Source organism: Gallus gallus, chromosome 5, assembly GCF_016699485.2.
Source record: "Gallus gallus isolate bGalGal1 chromosome 5, bGalGal1.mat.broiler.GRCg7b, whole genome shotgun sequence".
Lineage (NCBI taxonomy): Eukaryota > Metazoa > Chordata > Aves > Galliformes > Phasianidae > Gallus > Gallus gallus.
Genome location: NC_052536.1, coordinates 9,422,068 through 9,437,485, shown reverse-complemented (window position 1 = coordinate 9,437,485; position 15,418 = coordinate 9,422,068). Strand labels below are relative to the sequence as shown.

General features: G+C 39.1%; 1 protein-coding gene across 7 annotated transcripts in view; it reads right to left on the bottom strand.

Moving 5' to 3' along the window:
- Window positions 1-15,418, bottom strand: part of TRIM66 (tripartite motif containing 66) — a 45,087-nt gene that overhangs the window by 15,151 nt on the left and 14,518 nt on the right. For 5 of the 7 annotated variants that reach the window (XR_001466552.4, XM_015286483.4, XM_004941392.5 and 2 more), the window contains 8 exons: window positions 13,375-13,522; window positions 10,387-10,519; window positions 9,907-10,023; window positions 9,129-9,243; window positions 8,147-8,293; window positions 7,884-8,001; window positions 5,665-6,548; window positions 4,715-4,876 (listed from right to left, as the gene is read on the bottom strand). Coding sequence is in view for 6 of the 7 variants with exons in the window: in XM_015286483.4 (XP_015141969.2) it covers window positions 4,715-4,876; window positions 5,665-6,548; window positions 7,884-8,001; window positions 8,147-8,293; window positions 9,129-9,243; window positions 9,907-10,023; window positions 10,387-10,519; window positions 13,375-13,522 (1,824 nt within the window). In the remaining variant the exon portion in view is untranslated. Of the gene's footprint in view, window positions 1-4,714; window positions 4,877-5,664; window positions 6,549-7,883; window positions 8,002-8,146; window positions 8,294-9,128; window positions 9,244-9,906; window positions 10,024-10,386; window positions 10,520-13,374; window positions 13,523-14,765; window positions 14,914-15,418 lie in introns of all 7 variants that reach the window. The other 2 variants (XM_025151137.3, XM_015286484.4) reach the window with 2 other exon arrangements.

The window sequence follows — 15,418 nt, the reverse complement described above, 5'->3', positions numbered from 1 at the left end:
TCCTTATAATATAATGGCAGCTGCATCACCACCCCAAAATGCCTCCTATCACAATTTCCATAGCTATGGTAGTGAAAGGTAAGAATAAAGAACATGCAAAGTGCCTTCAGAGAACAAAAAATAAACACATTGTTCAGTTCAAATATTTCTTTGATCACTCTTGCATTTAAAAAGGTCCAGTGGAAACATGCAGCACTAATACAGAAGAATTCTGAGAAGCAAATACTTACCTTGAAACACTGGGATTAGGATTTGTTAGGATTGTTTTGGCAAAGTCTCAAGGCTGTTGACATTAAGTGTCACAGATAAAGAAAGCTAAAACTAGGAACCGCCAATTCTCTTTGCTATAAGAGAAATAACACGCTGCAAATGCTTGCTTGCAGAGTAATGAACGGCTGCTATTAAGTGGAGCAATCCCCCTGGCAGCTCGTTATGCTAGGAGGTTAAACAAATGTACTACTCCAATCCAGTTGTTTAACTCACCACATACAGCAGCACCGATAATGCGGTGTACACATGCTTCCTACTCGTATTTCCCCACTTTAGAACAGAATCTAAAGGATTTCCTCTCTGTTTTTATGAGAAAAAGAATCCAAAGCTTCCTTAACGTTTTGTCTGAATAAACTGGAGCTGGCTTAAAGTGGAAGGAGGAAGAGATTGTATGGAGCAAGCAGCATCATGTTTTATTTATCCTTTTTTTCCAGGTCAAAGCAAAAGGTTTTGTTAAATTAACATTCTGGGAAATGTACCTAATTGCATTAAGCATGAACACACCTGTGTTGTAAGCAGCTCAATTCTTTAAAGTAAAAAAAATACTCTGATAGCTCAGGAATTTGCAGGACCACACATTCCAGGCTGCTATAATCATTTCTTTCACATCTAATCCCCTTAAAATTACCAATAATTAGGAAAAAAAACAGCAATAAATTCACTCCACACATAAGCTCAGATAAAAAGTCCTGGGGTCAGGTATTAAGTCATCACTTTTAATCAGTAAGCAATGACAGCATGTTCAGTGCAATACCAATGACAATAAAAACCTGCCCCTTGCTCCCCAGGGCTTCCCTCCGTGCAAATTTTACATTGCTTTTGAAGGAAAAAAAAAAAAAAAACAACACAAAAATAAAACACAAAAACAAAATACCATTTGTTAAGCCCTTGCCACTACGAAGGAAGAGTCATTCTTAATAAAGAAATCGAGGACAAATGCACTGGAGGCAAAATACCCAAGGATGCCACCTACAACAGCCTGAGATCAACCACTCTTTCTGATGAACCTGCAGCAATGGTGATGTTGGTATGGGGATGCCCAAGAAGTCCCCACACATTGAGTCCCAGAGGGAGGGCCCACAATGAACCACTATGTGACACCAACCATCACGTGCCACTGCTGCATATAGTTGGACTAAAACAAGATTATTCTTCAGATCACTTTCAGGAGTGCTCCTTCGATGGCATGGAATTTTTTTTTTTTATTATTATTTCCCCATTTCATGTCACAGAATGCTGAGACCAACAGCACAAAGCGAGCTCAAAAGTTATTAGAAAAATTCATAGAGGAGGGGTCCGTGAACAGCTGCAAAACAATTGTCTGGGTACAACCTGCAGTTCAGAAGCCTCTAAAGAGCTGGTTTTCAGAAGCTGGTGTGGTGTATCAACAAATGATCAACTTAAACTTGCCTGATTCTTATGCCCTTTCCTAAGCATCTGCTATCGGATATAATTTTAACTGAGCAGATAACGCTATTCAGTAATAATTTACAACTGCTGTGTCTGACATATTCAGAGGTTTTTTTTAAGCAAACGGAGAAATAACAGCACAAGGCAAGAAATCTTCAAAAGCTGCTGAGGAACATAATCAAACCGTGACTTTACAAAGGCTGTCCTGATCCCAGTGTTCCAACAGGCAGAACCACATGTGCCAAGGCCTATTATGTTTTTAGGATGAGCAGGGACAGGACAGAACGTACCCAGGATCCAATCCAGCAGCTGGGCAAGGTGAGGAATCCTTCCCTCCCAGAAGTAATGTCTCTGCTCTTAAATAAGGGAAGGGATGCACTTATAGAGTCTAAGGAGGAGAAAGCTCCAGCCAGCTCTGCAATAATAATACAGTGTACTACAGAGTACACTGTAACAGTATCTAAGCCTTAAACTATAGATTTGTTTTAGATATACAGTAATTACAACATTTCTTCAAATACTGGGTACAGCCTTTAGATCCCTTCCTCGTCACATTAAAATGGCAATTAGATATAGATACGGGAAACAAGGACTGTATGCCCCTTATTACCCCTGCAAACACAATTAGGCCATAAATATCTTATTATCCTTACCTCTGCTCCTGAATAGATCTCTCCCCAGTTCTGTGTGCAAACACTGAGATAGTAGTAGCTTTGATATCAATGTTTCCAATTGACACTAACTAGAAATTCCTGCTTTATACTTCTGGAAAGCCAAAATTATGTCTGCTCAATAGCACAATGCTTAATTTTTGCCCTGATAGAGGCTGAGGTGTCAACACCTGAGGACTTTCTTAAAAGCATCTGAACTGTTTCCTCATTGCTTTTCTACTTTGGTTTATCAATAATCAGCTTTAAATACGAGGGGCAGAAGGCAGTATTCATCAGAACTACTCAAACAGGTGTCGTTGAACTCAAAGGCACTCAGGGCACACATGAATACAATCCAACGTACAGACAATTCAACTTATTATCAGTCCATAATTAGAAATGCATATAATAAGCATGTTTCACAGCTAAAACGCAAGTGATTAATTACAAGAGCGATCAAGCCTTGTTCTTAAAGAAGAACCAACCTCCCATTTAAACTTAGCTTTATTTTAGTTGCCAGCAAAAGCAGTCAGATGCCTTTCAGCAGCATTCATGACAAATATATTTCAAGGGTTTCCTTACTGTGCTGCTACCCTTCATCATTTCTAAAGAGCCATTGCCACTGCTGTCAGGATATTATGACTTCACCCCAAACAGCTCATTAGAAAACATAAATACAAGCAAAGACGGGGGTACTGAAGCCCTTAAGCATCCCCACTTCTTGCAGATACACCAGAAAACCAGTAAAAACTTCAGAGATCCGTGTTGTCTGCAAAAGAATATGCGCATCTCGGTACCAGTAGAAAAATTTCCTTATTTTTTTTTCTAGGTGTACCCCCTTCTTGCCACCTTCTCAACCTGTATGGCCTTTCTTTCTTATTTTCTTCTTCATTTTCCCATCAGACTACATTAATCTCTCGCACCTGTACTTCATTTTTCTTCCCTATTTCTGACTTCTCATTTCAGCTGTTAGAAGAAATCTTCCATTGTATGTCCAGAAGAAAAGGATGGCTTCTTCAAGGTGCATGTATAGAAAGAGCCTCCAAAAGCTAATCCATTAGCATTAAAATTTATCTTCACAAATAACTTTGAGGGTGTGTCTGCATTACAAGAGAAGTATGTCTTCATGGTCTTATTTACGCCTTAAGCACATCCTTTTTTAGTCATTTCCTAAGGCAAAGGTAGCCCATTTGCAGGCAGTGTACGTCGCTTTCCTCATTCCTGTGCTCTGTCAAAGGCTGAGTGAGATCTGCTTCCATGTGTGAAAGTTCAGAGACAAAAGGCATCATCAGCTCAGAATGTTGTGATGCCACCAGCCCAATCCAGAAGTGCCACTACATTTACAGGATTAAGTTAGCAGCTGCAGATTTCACTGTGGCTTCCAAATCTGATTTCCATGCTACTTTCATATCCTCAGTGATCATTACCTTTCTGTCTCTGTACAATTCCCCAAAGGGTCATAAATATGTTGGGTCAATAAAGCAAGATAAACTAACTTCTTCTCTTAGGCTAGCATGGAAAGACAAGTTCTTCCACAATATTACATGCACAAAATTCAAGAAAATATATCCACGAAACACTTCTACATGGCACAGAACATGAGTCATGCACAGAAATACCAAACAGATTTGAGCAACCAGAATATGAAGTGCTGTTTGGAGTATTTTAAACAAACTACGGAGAGGCAAAAGGGAGTTCACCCACTTCAAATGCACCGGCGGTATTCAAAGCCAGCAAGGATCTACTGAGAAGGATGAATTCTTCTGTTTTTGTTTTTGCCTCTTCAATAGTTAGGGATTCCCAGCACTGGGTGTAGGAATTAAAGGATGGCTATGTCATATGCTAAAATATTCTACAGATATAAAAATTTATGGGTTTTCTGCTTATTCACAAAGACTAAAACAGAATTGTTACAACTCTTTCAGACACTACATCTTCACTAACAATTCTTATTATTTCCACTGTTTTTAAGGACCCTTTTTAGGATTTCATCAGAATCTGTGAGTCCTTCATCAAATTCAGCTGCTGTTAGTATGGTAGGAGAAAGACCGGACAGTTAAATCACTAAAGACAGGAAGTGGACAGAATTTACTCTGTGAAGAAGATATTCTATTTATTCACCAGTCCATGCTGAGCAGTCATGCCAGCTATATCTAAACAACACTAGCTTGTTGCTATCTGGGCTACAGCACAGTGTATACACATTTGTGGAGGATGCACACAGGGTAGGCAATGACTGTCTCTCAAGATTTACAAGTTAATTTGTCAACTTTTACTGTATTTTATTTTTTTTTTACCTTGATTGCAAATTCCAATGCCACGTTATACTCAATATCAAATTATGTTTTCCCATTCACATGTTTATTTGTTAAAGTTCTCTATACCTTTCTCACTGGATGGGAAGTTGATTGTTGTGATGTTGTCCCAGGGGAGTGACTGCTGACACTGACTTCTTCATCCAGTGACTGGGACATGGAAGATATTTTGCTTCTGTCAAGAGGAACTGCGGGCTTCTGGGCATCAAGTTCAGTGGAATTCTCACAGACCTAGAAATCAAGATTAAGAGTTAGTGTTTTCAAAACCTTAGTAAAAAACAGTAGCAAACTTGCATCAACAGAACATACACAACATGAAAAAAAAAACAACTGGAAAGGCAAACATAACAAAGGCATTCAAAGTAACTCAACTGGAGAGATAAATGAATATATATAGAGAGATTTCTCTCATATATTCATAGAAAAGGATGAATAAACCTGCTGAAATGCATAGCTGCTCCAAAAGCCAGGTAAGGTACTAAGGTAAGTCATTCAAGGTGGAAATTCCACAGAGTTTACAGAATGGGAAACCTCAACCACCCTTCCACTGCAATTCTCACTGTTCTGAATGAGTTTCAAAGCGTTCGTATACTGTCACCTTATCTTCCTTACACAGTTTGGATGCCCACCATCAAGCACTGTCCCTTTTTCAAAGGCAGGATCTCTGGGACTGAGATTCAGAAGATGGGTTTTACTCCTTCTTTGCTATAAAAGTACTGTCAGCCATTTGATTGTTCTGTCCTTCATTTGCCTACATACAAAGGATGGATGATGGTGCTTTTATCCTCCCACCTGCTGCTTGCCTTGTCTCTTTAGACAGCGAGATCTTCAGGATCTGGGTTATTTATGCAGCACTTTACATCAAGTTTTGAACAGATCACTGTGAGGCACGAAGCTTCTGCTGATTACTACCATAGATAAGGCAACAGAAAGTTCAACCTACATGAAATCTTAAAGGTGTCCCTCATTTCTGAGCTTACACTGACTAAAAACAACAGGAAAGGACTTTTAAAACTTACTTGTGCTTCATCTTCAATTTGCTGCTGAATCGGGGCTGGTTGTCTCACTATGTAATTTATCTGACCCACTATGGTCTGTTGAACATGCTGAGGTGGCTTAGCTTGGTTCAGCTGCAAGCTGGACTGCCCTTGGGCCTGGAGAAGAAGCTCCAGATCCTTTTTCATCTCCTCCAGTTCAAACTGGTGGTGCATTATGTCCAGGCTCTGCTGCATGACTTGTTTGTGAGCGTTCTCATATTGACTTGGTGGTGGTGATGCTGGCGATAGCTGCTGCTGCGGTGGCTGCTGCACGTAGTTAGACTTTATCTTCTGAAGATGGCCAAGCTGCACTTGCACCGTTGATGTCTGCAAAGCAGTCTGTGAGCGAAATGGCTGTGGATGGCTTGTGTGAACCTGCTGAGCCTCATGTGATACAACGGCGTAACCCAGAGGCACAGTCTGTTGCAGCTGAGATGGTAAGTGCTTTCCCATCCTCCCAGATCCATTCTCTGACTCAGACCTTGACTGCTGCTCTAGTTCAGATTGTGATGGCTTGAGAGGCTGGGAAACACCCCTTTGCTCTTTGTCACGTTGCTGCATGCTGTACTGCAGGGGAAAGTGCTGCTGATGCAGTTCGGGAGGCTGTCGGAAATGCTGATGGGGGCTTATGTTCTGGTGAGAAGGCTGAGCTTTGTTTGGGTGAGGTACACTGAGGCAGTGTGAGCAACACACAGGAATAGGACACGGAGGGGCAGGGGGAAACTGATGTGGCTGGCTATTCATAGGCTCCAGCTGTGACACTGGGGAACAGTGCCCATGATACAAGGGTGTCTGTAACCCTTGTACATTTCCACACAGGAGGACATCAGAATGTGAAGTGTGTCCACCTTCCATAGTGAAACCTCCTGCAAAAAATAATAATAATAATAATAACAGCAAAGTTACTCTTCTAAGATCTTGACAAATTTACACAATGAGAACTCCAAATGACAGCCATTCCTTTATCTTTGGTTCATATATAAATGGGCTCATACCCTACCAAACAGCCCTTCAAGATTATAATTTTTTTCAGGACTTTGCAGTGATTTAAAAACATACTAAACTCCTACTGATGTCTATGGAACTCATGGTTGAAATACCAGCACATGCTTTGAAAAACTACCCTCAAATCACATTATTTTAACTGGTGTATATGGCTTATACTTCCACTCTTCACTAAACTACAAGCACATTTTCTCATCCATAAATACAGGTAGAAATGATTGCTTTAGGGGTTAAAGTGAGAAAAAATAAAATAGATTGATGTTATGTAAGAAAGAATAATAAAAACTAGAAATAGAAATGACCTATGAACTGATCTGTTCCATGCTTTTAGCCGAGAGAAAATTATTCCCTACAACACTTGTGCAACTGTTTTACCTCTTCTAGTTTTAAATGTCTTCAAACGGGATGAGAACCAACCCTTTATACCATCGATCTGCCCACCAAACTGAATTTACTGTAAAAACCCATAGCAGCTGGAAAATTTATAGCTGGTGGGAAATTAGCTGAAAGTATGCACATTCATTATATAAATAATACTGTCAATATGACATAGTCAGTGTCTTAAAGCCATCTTTGTGCCCATTAATTGTAAGCATCTTAAGCACTTTTTAGGTCCCATGGCCACTGAGATGCTAACAGATCTGAAGAGCATGAGCATAGCTGAGATCAGCTGTCCCTGGGTAAGGCAGAGAAAATAGCATCAGCGTCACAGCAAGCCCTCCATTTCAACCAAGGACCCATACGGGACTGGCAGGGTCACAGTGTTGTAGTTACAGAGTTATTGCTTGCTGGGACAAAATTGCATTTCATAAGCGACATGCAAAAGCTAAGGCTGTTTGGTAGCCAATTATGCTGCACGTTATGTAATTCTAATTAAAAATGTTACCATTCTCACAGTGTTTTGATTGAATTTGTAGTTGTATTCTTACTTTGTGATTTTCTAAGGCAAACAAAGTTGACATTTATAGAGTACATTCACAGGCAATGTTTATAGAGTAGTATTTATAAATAATGATGCCCTTTAATAGAGGAAAATCATGAGTTTTTAGTCATGACAGCATTTCTTCAGGGCTGTGACAGATAGAACCTAAACCACAATTCAAGAAAAAAAAAATGAAGACTGCTTTAGGGAAAGTACATTTATGTCTTGTCTGTCCTTGGGCACTTGCCTATAAAGAACACTACATTGTTCTTACCAAAATTGGACAGCTGCTTACTCCAGTAGGAGGGATCCCAAGTGAATCTGATCTTCAGAGGAGGAGCTATGTCTGTGTCAGGGTTCGTCTCCAACAAGCGCTGGATCTGAAACACAATCTGGTGACAAATCAAAGGATTATGATTTTATTAACAATTACAAGGTCATGAAAAGGATTTTACTAGAGAAACATTAAATCCTTAAAACATTTCTCACATGCGCTGCATAATTTCACTTTATTGAGAAAATAAGCATTGCTCTTACCAGTTCTTTACTGAAGAGAAATGGGATGCTGTTTTTACTGCATACTGCCCAGTTGACAAAGTTCTGCACGTGTTCAACCTGTGCACTTAAAACCACAACACCTTGCAGCTGTTGCTCCAATTTCTGCCTCCTTTCATTTGTGATTTTCTGTTAATAATGTGGAACAGTAGGAGATAGTTGTCATCCCTCGAGTACACATAATGCACACAACCATTGGAGTTACAGCATGCACGTGTGCTCTTATTTAGAATCTCTAAACCATCAATCACAGAGATAAAGCAAATTCTATTCAACAGATGTGTCCAAACTCAGGAAGAAAAATGACTTATTCAGGAACAAATTACAACATTCTGGCCTTGGCTTAGCTGAAAAACGTAGCACAAGAGAAGTGTAGAAGTCAGACTGAATTTGCCCATGAACCTCTTCCTCATCTCTTAGAGCACGTAAGACAGAAGACCTAAGAATGCCAACAGAGGGGAAGTATGCAGTGGTTCCTCAGAAAGTCCTTCCAGTTTCCAGCAACTCATGATTCAGGGACCACAAAGACAGCAGCTGTATTACCATCAACAGGGTATTTCTACCACATATACTTCAACTGGGCACGTAAAAACTGAACAGTCAAAAATGTAGGGTCTTTTACAGAAAGCAGACCCAAGGATCATTTTCTAAACATGCTAAGTGTGGTGCTAGACGAATGAAGCATTAACATCAAAAGATGGTTTTTTAAGTTCTCAAACTGTGCACATATTTCTCTATAACTGCATTATAAGAGGTGGTTAACATGATAAGCAAACATTTTGCTACTTAGTCATAAATCCTTGTCAACCATTGATTCCACATAAAATTCTGCAATAAAAAAGTATTTGAAAACATAAGCAAAGGGACAATAACATTCAGAATCTATATTCTTTCCATTGGCTCTGGGATTTAATTTTAATTTAGTTTAATTTCCCAAGGTATGAAAGAAACTAGCCTCACTTACTTCAAGTTGTTCAAGAAGGATGTTTGCTCGTTTATTGATTTCATTTATCAAAACCATCTTGGCCATTTTGATTTGATTTTCTACTCTTTTGTATAAATGTTTTACTTCAAGCAACCTGCAGAGAAGAGATACGTATCCCTGGATGAGTCAACTGGTATATCATTTATTTGGTACTTGGTTGGTATTTCTTACAAGGACTGATCTAAATGCTGACAAAGAACTCCAATGAAAGTTGAACCATTTCCTCTAAGTTCTCCCACACTTCTCTTCCCATTTTATAGTAGCCTTGACTGGAAACGTAGTTTGTTATGAGATTTCTTGAAGAATTAAGTTATTTTTGAATCCCTGGAGGCATTCAAGGCCAGGTTGGATGTGGCTCTGGGCAGCCTGGTCCGGTGGTTGGTGACCCTGCACATAGCAGGGGGGTTGGAACTAGATGATCATTATGGCCCTTTCAACCCAGGCCATTCTATGATTTTATGTTTCTATGATTTTTAAAATAGTTCTTATTTCTACTATTTCAAATTCCAGTTCAGAAACAGATTATACAAGAAATCTTTGAAGTTAGCTGGCAGATGCCTCACAAGGACTGTGGAATCCTGCATTACAATGCTGTGAATCTGATATAATTCAAACATAAATTTGATAGTTTTATCTTCATATTACCTACCCTCCAAGAAAAAGTATAGTATCTGCTTTTACTTGTGGTAATCTGTATTCAGTGAAAATAGTATTTTCACTCATAACTCATTTTCTGAAATAAATGCAAAACAGTTACCTGTCTTCAATCTGTTTAGCTGAAACCTGAATTCCACTTTTTTTCTCTTCCACTTTAGTTACAACATTTTCCAGGATAGCTCTCTGATTTTGCAAAGCTTCATCAAGATGTCTGAACCTGCAAAGGAAGGGGAAATTTTCACTGTGTGTGTTCATGTTGGACTTGATCTTAGAGGTCTTTTCCAACCTTAATGATTCTATGGCTCTACGATGGTGCTCAAAGATACTCCCGTATCTGACAGATAAAACAAACTGGAAGGAACACAGTGCTGAGAACAGTGTACAGTTCTGTAGGGGCTGTAACCCTCATGTTACCCTCCCTGAGCAAAAGACACTGGAACTGAGTTTGTTGTGGCTATGAAGCTGAACTATCCTGAAATTTCAGTTGATAGGAAATGCAGATGGAACAGTCTTAAATCTGAATTAGCTATGCTTTTAGATGGAATCATGGAAAAGACATGAAGCGACCAACGTCTGCTACCTGTGTTCCTTATGGTCCTTCAGCAGACAGCTGCTGCATGTAAGGATATCGCAGGTCTCACAGAAGAGCTTGAGTGGTTCTTGAGTGTGCACTGGACAAAGTAAGGGCAATTCACTTGCTTCTTCTTCAGTCGCTGAGAAACATAAAACAACAATGTCATTGACCAGAAGTGCTATTGCAGGCCAGCAAAAGAGTTTCAAACTATAAAGGTTATAAACCTTGATGTTATTTCTAAAGACTCAGAACTTGGAACAGTTTGATTGTACAAAGCACAGGAATTTGGTTTGAGGTTTTTGTTTGTGTGTGTGTGTGTGTGTGTGCATGTGCTTTGTTTTGCTTTTTTTCCCTCCTGGTACATCCTACAAATTGATCACATCAAAGAGACTCAGGAGTTAATAATCAGACCTGTATCAGACTCTCACGATATTTAATCCCTCTCACAATTTTGGGTACCTGTTTCATGATTTTGAATGTGCTGATCTTGCAAACCAACTAACAAAACCACACTGTAAAACATAGGAAAGCAAATACATTAAAGAAACTTGAAGTCACAGTAGAAGCAAGAAAATCTTTCGTTTTTAAAAAGTTGTGAGGAATTGTTTTTCATAAACTTATGTTGACTGTGAACACAACATCAACAACTAAAAGATATTGGTATTAAGCTCTAATTTCTTATAACGATTTTCTAGAGAGTAATGTGATGAAGACTATGAATGGACAGTGGATATGTAAAGTAGAAGTGCTTCTCCTACACAATCAATTCTTCCTTTCCTTTCTATGGTAGAATTATTTTAGAAGGAAGGAAGGAACGCAGTCAACAATAGAATGCTAAGAAACTCTAAAAAATAGCAAAGCAAAATGCCTTGCATTACATTCACAAACACAACCACACTAATTTCATTTTAATTATTAGTTAATAGATAAGCAAGCAGATAGATGCTCTTCCTCCCATATGGGGTCAGGTATTATATATTCAAGGAAAAATAAGAAGTCCATAATATTTACCTGAAATTGAGTATGAGTTGGAAAAAACCCTTCTAAGTGTTGAGCACGTGCAGAGTATGCAAGCTCACGATATCAAATTATTTCTATTAAACTCCAGCTTATAACAAGTTGTTGCTTTAAGGGTGGAAATATAATGAAGCTTAATAACCATCTTATATAATCTTTTTTCTTTTTTTTTTTTCTTCCTTTCTTTCTGGCAAGTTTTATAGTCTCTGGATAATTGTAATCATCCTAGAGGAATTAGTGTTTTCTCAGTTCTGTGTCAGATTTAAGAGATGAGGAGATCTCAAATGCAAACTGAGGATAAAAATCAATATAATCTAATTACAGCACAGACCCAGAGCCTCTGACACCAGCAAGTCCCTGATTCAAGTGATACACCAGTGGGAACTACCACTGAGCCATGGTATTCTCAACCTATGTTATACTAAGCTCAGACCTACACCCTCTACTTTTAAAATGAGTTGAACCCTAACAAATCTGACATGAAACAAGGGCACAAGCCTTTGTGTTCTTCCTAGGAACAAACATTTTGATCAGAACTCTTAAGCTAGAATTGAACAGAATTGAGGACTAAAAAGATGAGAAAGCATTTTAGTTTGAGTTTTCATCTTTGTATCTACATGGCACACACAAAACCACAACTAAGCCACAGGTAGATTTTCTTACTATCATTTATCAACAACATGAGCTGGTAAGCTTACTCAACATGAAATGAAATTATAAACAGATGGAGCCTCAAAACCACTTTTCTGATCTTGCCATCAGCTCAAGAAGAAAAACATATTGTCCATCCAATGAGGGTATTTGAGGGGGGGCTAGGGGTCTTCAACTTACATTATTCTCTAGAAAAGGCCTAGACAATATTTAAATGTCATCTGTGCTTGTCCCTGGAAGCATTCAAGAGTTTAGATTGTGTACTAAAGGGCATGGTTTAGTGGGGAAATGGTGGTGGTAGGTGGACAGTTGGACTGGATGATCTTGGAGGTCTTTTCCAACCTTGGTGGTTCTATGATAATTATCATTACTACACTTTCTGTTAACATTCTATTTGTCAGTGGCATATCATGTGCCAAGTGAAGTGCCTCAAACCATATTTCATATGAACAGCCAGGAATTAAAAGAACTCCACCTCTGGCAATAAAGAAGTACAGGCTTCTGTAAGCAAAATTCTAAAGTCAAAAATACACATTATAACTTGTGTAAGCAGTGAGCTACAACTATGTATATTCCTTGTTCTGTTTCCTTATAAAGAAGGGCGATAGGGCAGCACAAGCAACTTCAGATGAAAGCAAAGTGTAAGCTTGAATCATTCTTTAGAATTACTATGCTCTTATTTTAGGTTACAAATCGCTTTTGTAAGTTTAGGTTAGCATATGCCTCAATACTTACTCTAAGCAAAGAAAATAATGAGCAGCAACTGGAGATGACCATCCTCTCTGTGGATTACTACTATACAGGGATGAGACATTTGCAGTGGGTTTCATTTGTGATTGCTGATCGCAATACACTGACCATACTCAGAAACCATGCTTTTCACTTGTGAATAGAACACCCTACAGCAATCACAGCCTTTTGCTATCTGGGACTCTCCTTCCCACACCTCGCCCATAAACATGACAATTGCTTTATGGCAGTTTCCCTAAAGAAATCACCCAAATGAGACCGAAATACTGAAGAGTCGAGGCCAGCTGGCCTGGTAGCCCACCAAACCCTAGCCCAGCACTCCACAGACTGAAAAATATGTGGAACAGACTGTTTCCATGAAACACAAATATCCAAATTTTTCAAATAACGTGGAAGGCTGACTGTGGCAAGTTCAGACACTTAAAGCTACAGAAAATCCAAATGATCTCTCATTGACACTGTAAGTCTCATTCCTGCAGAGATCAGTGTCTCTGGCACAGAGCCTGCAAATGCTCCATTTTCAAGTCAATAATTGATATGAGATGGAATATAAACATTCAAGTGCATCTTCAGTACCTGTGCAGCCCTTCAGGGATACAGACAGGAAGCGGTCCCCAGTTTCCTTGCCATGCCTGTGCTCTTCTGTACATGTGCTGCACAGCCACTTATTGCAGCTCGTACAGAGACTGTGAGCAGGTCTCTTCTCCTTACACATGGAACAGCTCTAAGAACAAAAAGTGCAGTTACAATACAAGGATAACAAATCAGCCTGTAGAAACAGACTGAGTTAGATTGGTAAGCTTCCTATTTTGCTTCCTTAGATCAGTGTGATTTGAGAGATTTTAGGAATCCGGTTATTGCTGCAAAAGGGAATGGAATAAAATTAAGATCCAAAGCTCTTAAATCACATTGGTTGTCTTTCTGTGCTCGAGTGCAATCAGATGTGATTATGACAAAGTGTAGGAACGATTCAGCCAAAACCCTAGGGTCTGTGTCACACACGAGGCCAGAATAAATCACCACAATGACTTGCTCCTTGTGAACCAGAAGAGGCACGAGACTATAAAATAAGACTTGTCTGATTTCAGTTTAAGGAGGGCCATGGAAAGTTACTTTTGAAAATGACTGATGGGATTCGTAATCCCTTTCTCTTACTGTTTTTATACTGATTTCTGTAACGCATCAGTAGCGCACAAACCCCAACATACACATATGTGTATTTCTAGGTATATAGAGATAGGAAGATGTTTCCTTATTTTCACTGATATGAAATTGCATATTTAAATTGGAGCAGCTTCAGATAGTGATACTCTAGTATATATCTAGTATCACTACTTTAGTGATACTCTAAACCTACATTGCTTTACTTAAAATTAGTTTATTTGTTGTAACGTATGAACCACTGACATGATGCAGTGCAGTTGTAGAACAGCCCAACAATAATGCAGTTTAGAAAACAATACAGAAACACCCACATATTCTTAACACAAAACTTATTCCCTACTCTCCAAAGAGCTGACCAAACCCAAGATCAGTTTACACATTGATATCAACTGTGGTGAAATGGAAACATAAGACAGACACGGGAACATCAGCTGAACCCAAACTTGTAACTAACCATCATCTCTACTGATGCAACAGTTTAGGAAACGCCTTTTGTTATATAGGCCATGTTGTCTGGAACTGTCCCTAAGGGTGAAATGAATAAAGCAGCGTGTAATTGAGGTGGGTGATTTGATTCCTTTGTCATCCAGAATGAACTGAGGAGTTATTTCAAGAGCGTAATGACTTCTCACTTAAAAAGGATTTGCACAAGGCATAAAATACCTTATTTGAAAACTCTTAACACTAACGTACTAATGGGCAGAGTGGAGACAGTGGTGTAATTATACCATCAAAGCATAAAAGCTTTGCCACCAGTTTATCATCAGATGCAAACATGAAGTATGCGGTTACAAAATACCTACTGTAGTTACACATAGATCCTGAATATTACTGCTACTATCACAGCTTATAAAGCAGCTAATAGATGTTAAAGGGACTTCCAATGGCGTCCCTTCTGTTGTCCATCAGCTTACCTTCAATATAGTTTGTTACAACTGGACCCCAGCTAATCTGATGGGAAACACAAAGAGACATACATAGCATGCATTCAGCATGTAGGCCCTGATGAAGTAAAATATATACACGTTCTCTTTGCTGTGTCTCAGAGAATGACCCTAGAAATCCTAAGGGAAGAGCAATTACAGCTCTTTCTGTGTTGGTCTTCTTGGTGTTAAACCACAGTATCAACATTAAGTGGAACACCCATATCCACTTCACTCTGAGACTCAAGGTTGGCTTAAAGGTTTTACTTCACCACAAGAGGAACAAAAAAAGCTGTTCTTATTCATTTGAATTTTACCCTTCTCTTCAGTGGGGCTGCACAGACAGCTCCCAGAGTTAGGTTATTTGATGACATAGAAATGACAAAGCAAGAGACTTTGAACTGCATACTTCTGAAATTTCTGCAGCTGGTAGGTAGCACATGCTATCATATTTGAGTCACTCACTGAAAAACATCTTGCACCCAAATACTCTGTTATGGGCCTGGACAGATTCCCATTTGAACATCAGGTAA